Raw genomic sequence first — 11,222 nt, 5'->3', positions numbered from 1 at the left:
TGTTATAATGGGGGATGCAATCCCAGGGCTCATTTTTTGTCACCATAACGTCACTTTGACCTCACTTAACTACAAATTGGAGACAAATAGTAAACAAATCAATAAAGAACAAAAATTAAATCCACAAATTGAAAATTAAATGAACAGTTACAGGTGTACTCACCAAAAGGTAAGACCGATATTGCTTGTTGGGACGGGAGAGGTATGGGTGTGGAGTGGAAGGGTTACAGGGAGGGATATCAGGGTTTCGTGTCTCGGACAGATTGCTCACATAATATATGGGCTGAGAAAGCAAAGGGGAGGTCAGCCCAGAGCAATACAACACTTCCCTCACCATGATCGGTCTTTCAAGTGAGTCGCATGGCATATCTGGAATCGAGAAATCTCTGATAGAGCTATCAAATGGGCCATGGCGAATCTGAAGTGGAGAACTTGTCACCAAAGTGCCGAGTGATGGTGCAATCAGAGTGGGGAAATACGAATATGTGTGCAAAGACTAATCTTGTGTTGAGAATACCAAAAAGGATAATCGTGGCTGCAACACTTCGTGGACAAACATTGAGTGCTTGCATAATAATGTCAGGTGTTCATATTTATTAAGGAGTCATGAACTGTGACAAAATGTAATGTGCTATGAGCCAGGATTGATAATGATTCTGTAGCTTGTTTTAAATACTGTACCTCTATGTGATAACAAACATGCTGAAAAACTATTTACATTGCTAATTTATCTGAAAAGACTTCCCACAAAGCAATTCGAATAATATGCACAAAACAGCTCATGAATATTCACGACCTGGAAGCACTCTAAGCAGCAATGCTTTTGTGATAATGTCAGAGAGGAATTAACAACTCTATTGTTCTGACTGAATGACAATTTTGATAAATACTGTAGTTGATCTAGCTTCTTCTTATACTCAAATTAGACTTATCTATCTATCTATGAATGAAATGAAGAAAAAATGGAAAAATTAGCCATTCGACTTACACTCCACATCAACTTATCGGCCAAAAAATGGTAAATATATCAAATAAAAATGTATCATTTCTTTGGGTTTCATTTCTGTAACACAGGTTAAAATAGGATCATTTTCCTATTCCTTTCAAAAGGAAAAGCAGCAATTTTGTGTCAGGTTAAAGCAAATCCTCCTGTCCATTAATTCTTCAGCTACTCAAGTAAAAAATTCAATCGACACTTGTTAACATGCCATCATCATAACTGATCGTCAACCTATCCAGGAAGTTTGGATTTTTAGCTTCACATCCCAGAGTTGCACAGTATTTACCAACTTTAGATATGCTGGATTATCAACTCTATTAAATCAACAGAGTATCAAACATCTGATATCTCTGGAACACAGCAAAATATAAAAGGTAATCAAAACCATTTAAAAGCAATGTAACCCATTTTCTACAGCAAGAAAATTACTCCAACAGGATGATGCAGAGATAGTGCACTCACCTTTGAACTGTTTAGCCAAGGTTCAAATCTTAAACCAATTATAAACGACTAGCATTGAATAAAAAAGCATTTTGCAAAACAAGTGAAATGATGCAAATACTATAGTTGTCGCTGCAGTAGTCGGCAATATGTGAAGGAATTCACATCATAAGAATTAAAATTTATGTCCAATAAAATGTGCTCTCTCCTGCGCCATACATAAAAATATGCTATACATGCAGTTGCTGAATCAACAAGTAAAAGTTACTATTGTTAAAAATAGAAAGATTTTAACTCATAACTGATCATCAAATTATTTCAATTCAGTAAAAGTATAATGTTGCAGAAGTTATTATATTTAATGATTTTCACAATTATTCTTGTTTGCTAACATATGATGATTTGTCATCATTCTTTCAACCATCCCTTTGTGATTAAATTTGGATAATCATTTCCAAGTGTTGCTATTGTGATGATGCTGCTTTTATCAAAATTAATTGTAATCAAAAGTATTGAGAATGAAAGCAATTACTTCTATGATCTGTATATGTATATGTTACTGATCATGAACCATAATACATTGGTATTCATGAAGGACAAATAAAATAATCTCTCCAATGGAGCTTGCACCAAATAGAAACATGTTTTCACGTGATAATATTTTAGTGAGCTGGTATTTGTGGCTCCAATTCATACATGGTGGTTTCCTCTTTTGTTTGCTCCTTTCGTGTTACTGGATGAATGAGTGTTACCTCCTCTTCTGGAACCTGCATAAGAGCAAAGAAAATAAAGTTTAATCCTGAACTAAATAAGCACAACACAATCATAATCAAGATTGGCCTATTAATGTTCACATCTGAACTGTTGGCCTGATAGTTTTACCATCTGAGCCCCTGGCTCATCATGTGGGAAACCCAGCTGGAGTTTAAAATTCCATATTACATGTTTGTACTTCCTCCACTAATGTCCTTGTAATTCATGTAAAAGTGCACTGATGTCTCATAATGTCTTTGTCCTGGATTTTATATATGCACATGCTACTCCATGAGCATTAGAGCAATGACAATAAATACATGAATAAAACAAAATAAATACAGGAGATAAATGATTTTAATAAACATGCAACATACCTCCCAATATGCTTTGTCTTCATAACAATCTTCATCAGTTGTGGCCCCCCAGATAGGAATTTTAAGAACAATACCTGTGTTCAAAAAAAAGAACATTGTTCCAAAAATTCAAATTTCATTTAAAGGTTAACAGCACACCTTTAAGCTCGAAGTTGCATGATTCAGTTCGAAAGGAAACTTTTATCTCAATCAGCCTTCTTTGCAAGAACCTTATCAAAAGGTTGTAATGAAGAAGTCTAACTTGTGATACGATGTAATTTTGTCCTGAAGTGTCACTCTGCTTATGTACACTGATGTGTCAAAATGACATTGTCTTGTATGGATAATACAGTATTATTATATGGAGAGGTCAACATTCATGGAAGAGGTGAAATATGAGAGGAGAACTGGTGCACAATAATACAAATATACACAACCTCAACTGCTGACTAGTTCACTCTTTGAAACAGTAGCTAAAAGAATGGCAGGGTCAACAATTTTCCTTGATTAAAAGCCAAGTTCCATGCAAAAGTACACTGTTCTCAGTTCACTGTACACATATATATATATATATATATATATATATATATATATATATAAATATATATATATATATATATATATATATATATATATATATATATATATATATATATATATATATATATATATATATATATATATATATATATCACAATCATGTCCCAAGGAAGTGGTTCAGTTTGGCATTTTTAATTTGAAATAGGCAAAGCCTAGAAACGAATGAAACCCCTTAGAATTACCCTTTAGAACCCATTAGATTACCCTTTATATCTTTTAGAATTACCCTTTATAACCTTTATTATATATATGTATATATATATATATATATATATATATATATATATATATATATATATATATATATATATATATATATATATATATATATATAGTGACGTCCACGGGACTTGAACAGTCCCACCAACGTAGAATGAGCCGAAACGATGGAGGTGGTTTATTTATTTATAACCCAAACATGGCGGTTCTAATCGCTCTACCGCAAATGGGACGAGGAAGGTGGCACGAGTCGCTTTTCACTGAGTTGATGATGTTTATTGGTTTTTATTATTAACCAGAAATAACAAGACTCGGCAAGAAGAGGGATCCGAGGCGATTCGACGGGATGGTGTGGGATCGGGCGTGGGGAAAACACAGACAATTCCAATGAATATACAGATCTCAAACCCTCGAAGGCGCCAAGTAAACACACACACACATACACACACATACACACACACACACACACACACACACACACACACACACACACATACACACACATACACACACACACACACACACACACACACACACACACACACACACACACACACAAAACGTAGCTATTTCTGGTGGTCAGGCTGGACCGTGGTGTGGACGCAACTGTCCCTGGATCAGCGTCGGACGAGCTGGCCTTGCTCTCGTCGAGGGGGGGGGGGGGCAGGAGAAACCGTGGTGCTGTCGACCTCCTGGTCCTGGCCCAAGTCCGCTCACAGCCGCCAGGGAACCAGTTCTGGTGCAAAATTGCGAGCAGGAGAGGGAGGCAGGTCCGCCCGCCGTTCGACCCCGTACTCCGAGTCAGCAGAACCCCAGAGCCAACCAAGGTGAGGCACGAGGCTCAGCAAGGCTCCAAGACACGATGAAGAACACGATCGAATCAGCACAACAACAAGTACGCTTCCCGCGCAACAGCCTCCACACCAAAAAAACACGATCTTTTTGTCCCGATCTTCTTCCTCTTCCTTTTCGACCCCGAACAGAATCTTTTTATCCTCCTGTCCTCGTCACTTCCAATCGAGCCGTTTTATTGGCCCACCGCCGTCGCCTTCTGCCAATCGTGATCACGGGGCGGAGCCATCCGCTGCACTGTCCTGTGACGTCACGGCCAGCCTCCAGAGAATACCAAAAGGGGTTTACACAGACACACTTACCCCATCCCGTGTCCCTATCTAATTACGTGACAATTATCATTTCCCCCTTGAAGAAATGGACATTTACTAGACAACTTATCACCACTGAATTGCTACTTATTACATCGAGATCCTGGTAAACTCGAACAGCATGGCATACCTAATTAAACATCCTAATTACCCTTTGAATGCATACCCCCCCCTCAAACGTAACACTGCCCCCTCCTCTGGTACCGCAGCTCCTGCAAGGTATATCACAGGCGCTACCGTACCAGCCTTAACACTTACTGACTCACACCTAATTAACCTCACGAAATAAAGTAGGAGGGGCAATGGGCAGCGAGTCGCAGCTAACTTACCTATCCTGCTTAATGTACTACCCCCTTATGGCCTTATCCTCGCCTAAACAATCATTCGTTTTTTTTGTTGTTTTTTTTATTTTATCACATGAGAGCACTGAGCGAAGTTGCACTCCATCTTCTGGATCATTGCTCTTGCCCAGCACTCTTCCAGTGATCTGGGGAGGGGAAACAAAAGGTTCCACAAAAACACAACACTTATAATTTACATTCCTACTCTAAGCCTTAACGACACTATTAACAGGATATTTACACTTGACCGCCTCCCCCCAGTGGATGCTAATAGACCCAGCGTTACCTGGGGAGCCAATTTTCAAATTTGCTTGCCCCAAAATTATGCGGACATCATGCCCTTGCTGTATATGTCAAGCTGTATATGTCAAGCTGTATATGGGACTCATACATCTTCACAACACTCACACCATGGTCATCATCACATTTCTAGGTCATGGTCCTCATTTTAATCATGCAGGCTGATTACCGTCGTGGCCGTGGGGTGGGTTACCACAAGATGATGGGGGCATCTCAGGTGCAACCATGCCCAGAGGTAAGCTTTAGTCCAACCCGGACGTTTCTCCGCCCCGCTCCCTTTGATTCCCTCCCCCCTGGTAGCCATCAGCTCTAATCCCGTACAACACTCTGGAAGGGGTCTCACTGGCTCCTCTGGTCTTCCTGGGTCACCAAGGTCCTACCCGCCTTGGTCGCCCAACCAGACCCTCTCCCGGTTGCCTCCAGACACTGTCACCATTAGCCACCAGGTGGTGAATCTCCTTGAAGGGGGTCGCAATTCACGCTCACCGTGAGCTTCAGCAATCCCTGTGGACAAGCACATCATCCCCACCCACAAAACCCACATGACTCCCCCACCCCATCGGCCTTACATGTGACACCTGCATTTCTCACACTTCATCGACCATGACCTTCCCTGTTACCACACCATGCCCAATACAAAAAACAATGTGTGCACCATACATTTCACTTCTTCACTTAAAACAACTCACACAGCACTTCTCACCCGATCCACGCACCAGCCATTGGACAGCCACTTGTGCCCGCTTTGTTACCAATTACCCACTGTCCCGATTGTCACTCTAAAACCCAGCAGAACTTACAAACCCATGCCAATTTTCCCACAATTCATTTTTTTTTCACCAAAGGAGGCACTTCGCCACAATGTCAGCAGCCGAGCATGGCCCTATATGCTCAGCCCGATCTAGTCTCCCCGACCCCCGACAGTGATCTCCAGACCTGACCTATGAAAGGGCATCTCGGATAGACCTGGCAGTTCAGCAGGAGGATTCACCCTCTCCGAGTCTAAAAGTCTATTGGAGGGTCCCTCCATCGCCGGGTACCGGCAATATCGTTGCATGTGTCCTCTTCGCCCGCACCGGAAACAACTCCCCATAAAAGGCCCCCATGGGTATCGGTGTAATGTCTCTTCCGGTTCCAGACCCCCTCGGCCATAATCAAATTGCTCTATTGGCTGGGCTGGACCCCGCCGCTTTGGCACACCAACTACCGAATTACCCCTCCTTATCAAACTTAACAGTTTCTGGCAAATTTCCTGAAACATTTGGGTAATTCCAATTTCTCCCAGCCCCCCTCCCTGATCCTGAATTTCTGCCTGTCGGATCGTCACTGATGGCCTCTCGGGCACCCAACCCGGCCGACTCCACGAGGCCAGCCTGGCTGCGCACTCGGCCGCTCGGTGCACGGTGGGTGGATCCTGTAGCTCCACTAGCGCTCGGACCTCAGGGTCAGGAAGAGCAGCTAAAAATTTCTCGAGTGCCAGTCTGTCCCATGCCTCCACTGTAAGGTCCCGATACGCGATCCTGACTGATTGGTAAATGTCCTGTGCCAGCTCCTGCACTGTCTCACCCGGCTTTAATCTGCGGTGCTGGAGCTGGGCCCGCACCAGATCACAGTTTGCCGCGAACCCAAACCGACGGCTCAACGCCTCGCAAATGTGGGAGCTGGTCAACATCCCCTCCGCGATCACGTTTAACACATCTGCGGCTGGTCCCCGCAACATTGCCACCAAATTCCCTGTACGTTCCTGCTCATTCCACCCGTTTAGTCGGGAAATGCACTCAAATTGCGTCAGAAAAGCTTCAACGCTCACTGACCCGTCGAAATTTACCAGGGGGATCACTTTTACGGTGGCCCACTTCTCAGTTTCTCCCTTGTCCGAATCCAGCCTAGGGATCAAACACCCTTGTGGCTGCGTATCCAATTTCGGAGCCCACTGTGGCCAAAGATGTTTTGTGGTGAGGGTCTCATGGGTCAATTTTGCCTCCTGTTCAAAACGTTGAATGGACTGATTCACCTCTTCCCACAGGATCTTCTGGGCCTGCACAACCTCCTCCAAGGCTCCGTCACGAGTTTGTAGCTGCTCCTCAACCAACCCGGACACTCTACTTTCAAAAGACGGCTCTACCAGGCCTTTATCCAAGACTTCATCTTGGCTCATAATTTTATCTTGTTCGTCCAAACGAGCCTCCAATCCTTTTACCTCCTCCGCCAAATTCATCCCTTGCTTCCTCAACTCTCCCCACTCTTCTATTTGCAGCTGCATACGAGCATCCACACAGGCACGATGACGTTCCAGGCTTTCATCCACTTCATCAACCCGAATGTTTGTTGCATCAATTTTATCTACCAATTTTTTCCGTATATTTTCCCCCTCCAATGTAATTTCTACCTTTGTTTCCTCCAATCTATCCTCAAATTTGCTTTGTATTTCTCCCAATTTAACATCCACACACTCCTGCATCTCAGTTTTCATTTTCTCCATCTTTTCCCCCCAATTCATCCCTCATTAAGTCAATCCGTGCACCCAACTGTACCCCCATTACCCCCAATTGATCTGTCATTTCTGCCCCCTGTGCCGTCATTTTTGCCATTTGTGCCGTCATTTCTGTCCTCTGTGTCACAAATTGATTTTCCATTTGTGCCGTCATTTCTGCCCTCTGTGCCGTCATTTCTGCCCTCTGTGTCACGAATTGATTTGCCATTTGTACCGTCATGTCCCCAATTAAACGTTCCAACATTGTCTGGATCGACATCGCGCCGGTTTCCGGCGCTGCCGGCTCCGTTACGGGCGATGAAGCACGGTCCACGCTCGGAATGGGGGAGGTTCCAACCCTACCCCCGTCTCTCCCTTCTTCCCCCGACTCGCTGCCAGACACGTGGCCTTCCTCCTCAAACATCTGCACATCCGCCATGGTGCAGAAGTCCCGTTTGCCGCCAATTGATTAAATTTGAAAAATCCTGCCAAAATTTTCCCGCGCTCGCGTGCTTTTCTGTAGTAATTTTATATTCCAATTCGTGGCGAGATTTTAATCTTGGTATATTCTCCAGATACCAAATATAATTTAGAGGGGTTCGAACATCCAACACCCTGACACCAATGTGACGTCCACGGGACTTGAACAGTCCCGCCAACGTAGAATGAGCCGAAACGATGGAGGCGGTTTATTTATTTATAACCCAAACATGGCGATTCTAATCGCTCTACCGCAAACCGGACGAGGAAGGTGGCACGAGTCGCTTTTCACTGAGTTGATGATGTTTATTTGTTTTTATTATTAACCAGAAATAACAAGACTCGGCAAGAAGAGGGATCCGGGGCGATTCGACGGGATGGTGTGGGATCGGGCGTGGGGAAAACACAGACAATTCCAATGAATATACAGATCTCAAACCCTCTAAGGCGCCAAGTACACACATACACACACACACACACATACACACACACACACACACACACACACACACACACACACACACACACACACACACACACACACACACACACACACACACACACACAAAACGTAGCTATTTCTGGTGGTCAGGCTGGACCGTGGTGTGGACGCAACTGTCCCTGGATCAGCGTCGGACGAGCTGGCCTTGCTCTCGTCAGGGGGGGAGGCAGAAGAAACCGTGGTGCTGTTGACCTCCTGGTCCTGGCCCAAGTCCGCTCACAGCCGCCAGGGAACCAGTTCTGGTGCCAAATTGCGAGCAGGAGAGGGAGGCAGGTCCGCCCGCCGTTCGACCCCGTACTCCGAGTCAGCAGAACCCCAGAGCCAACCAAGGTGAGGCACGAGGCTCAGCAAGGCTCCAAGACACGATGAAGAACACGATCGAATCAGCACAACAACAAGTACGCTTCCCGCGCAACAGCCTCCACACCAAAAAAACACGATATTTTTGTCCCGATCTTCTTCCTCTTCCTTTTCGACCCCGAACAGAACCTTTTTATCCTCCTGTTCTCGTCACTTCCAATCGAGCCGTTTTATTGGCCCACCGCCGTCGCCTTCTGCCAATCGTGATCACGGGGCGGAGCCATCCGCTGCACTGTCCTGTGACGTCACGGCCAGCCTCCAGAGAATACCAAAAGGGGTTTACGCAGACACACTTACCCCATCCCGTGTCCCTATCTAATTACGTGACAATTATCATTTCCCCCTTGAAGAAATGGACATTTACTGGACAACTTATCACCACTGAATTGCTACTTATTACATGGAGATCCTGGTAAACTCGAACAGCATGGCATACCTAATTAAACATCCTAATTACCCTTTGAATGCATACCCCCCCCTCAAACGTAACACTATCATATATATATATATATATATATATATATATATATATATATATATATATATATATATATATATATATATATATATACATACATAATTGTGTTCAAAATAAAACATTCAATTTAAATAACTTGTTCCTCAATCATAAACTGACATTTGTGGATGGATGGAAGGACATACAGGATCAAACAGATTGCTTAACCCCCCCCCCCCGCTTTTGCTTCACATGCAAGGGGTAATAACGTTTTCATGAAGTTGGCTAAGAAAGAGGAAAATCGCTTTCCATAAAGAAGTGATGTTACTGATGTATGATATAAAATGGGTGGGGGGAATTATGTATGTACATTTGCCGATCACTTGACATTCATACAAGCATGTGATTTGTCATGCAGTATTTTCCCCCAATCTTTTTACAGTGTTGTTAAAAAAATGTACATTTCAATTGTTTATACATTCTGGTAATTAAGAAGTCATTACATTTGTTTCAAATCTGATGAAGCCCTAAATTTATCAATTTACTGCTCTTCTATTAACAGACCCCAATCTTTTAACTTGTTCATGCCCCTGCAACATTCTTGGATTTGTACATGAGAGTCATCCTTGGCAGAAGGGTGTAAGGGGGTTCAAAAACCAAGTCTGTGCTGCAACCACACACCGTGTGTATTGCATGCAACCGCTCATCATGCATAGTGGTTTCAAGGACAAACAGCACTACTCAATCACAAATTACACAACCGGTTTGCCAGAAAGCTTTACCCCGAGACCACCCAGGGACTCGAGGCAGGGAAGTGCGGCACCATGCAGATGTTCCAGAAGTACAGTATATAAGTGCAATTGCTATTGTACGACACTCAAGCACATCTTTTAAACCTCTGGTAATGCTGATTACTAACCCAGATTGAGAAGACTATTGATGATGATGACATGCTTAAGGTTAAATGCTCCTTTCCACTCCTTGCTCTGGCACGTCACTGTAAGACGATTGTGAAGACAATATAACCGAGCCAAGTGTCAGAAATGGGAATAAGACTTGAGGAAACCTGTGGATTGTGGATGAAATTTTCCAGAGAGTCTGCTCAACCTCGTTTGTTGCAAAATTTGTGAAGTGGGACTTCGTGTAATTTTTAGTGGGATGTGCTTTTTTTTGTTTTTTTTCCTTCTTCTTCATTGATGTATACCTGTATGCATGTGTATGTACGTGCGTAATCTGTATACAACAGGCTGGATAACAACATTTACTCAGGCATGTATATATGTACTCAAGTTGATAATTTTTTTGTATACATTAGTCTAGGCTCATACAAGAGCTAACACAGAGCATGCAACAACAAGAGGGTGGGAAAGGGAAGCACAAAACAGTGGAGAACAGAAACATTAGGAGATCTGTGGAATGGAGAGGGATGCAGCATGGTGCACGACGTAAACCAGATGGACACTACAGGGACTTTCAGGAAGGAAAGCAGGGAATTTGAAGGAGGTCGGTTTGGGGTGGATTAATGGAGGTAGAAAAGATCGTGGTTTTGGATGGGGGGAGATGAGATGGTGGTAAACAGCTGTTTTGAAGACCTTGAGGGAAGAGTGGGATTGAAGAGAGTGTGGGAGTTTGTTCCAGAGGTGGGGAAAAAGACGAATGAAAGAGTAAATGTGAGCAGTGATTCTTGATTTTGGTAGTTTCATCAAAGAGGGAGTTGCTGGCAGACCTTGAGTGTCACAGCTGGAATAGTCAATCGTTTTCTTTTTAAAATGTGACA

The 11,222-nt window shown here is 43.4% G+C and overlaps 1 protein-coding gene across 1 annotated transcript in view; it reads right to left on the bottom strand.

The window, feature by feature from the left end:
- Nucleotides 1-579: 579 nt before the first annotated feature.
- The window catches only part of LOC147015962 (ammonium transporter Rh type C-like), a 115,636-nt gene continuing 104,993 nt past the window's right edge, over nt 580-11,222 (bottom strand). The window contains exons 9-10 of the mRNA XM_085848635.1: nt 2,572-2,645; nt 580-2,208 (exon numbers count right to left, since the gene is read on the bottom strand). Of these exons, the coding sequence (XP_085704761.1) occupies nt 2,104-2,208; nt 2,572-2,645 (179 nt within the window). The 3' untranslated portion in view covers nt 580-2,103. The remainder of the gene's footprint in view (nt 2,209-2,571; nt 2,646-11,222) is intronic.

The sequence above is a fragment of the Eptatretus burgeri genome, chromosome 12 (assembly GCF_056783735.1).
Source record: "Eptatretus burgeri isolate ZD-2024b chromosome 12, Ebu_testis_v1, whole genome shotgun sequence".
NCBI classification, from domain to species: Eukaryota; Metazoa; Chordata; class Myxini; order Myxiniformes; family Myxinidae; genus Eptatretus; species Eptatretus burgeri.
The sequence above is the reverse complement of the archived record's forward strand: the minus strand, read 5'-3'. Positions and strand labels throughout refer to the sequence as shown.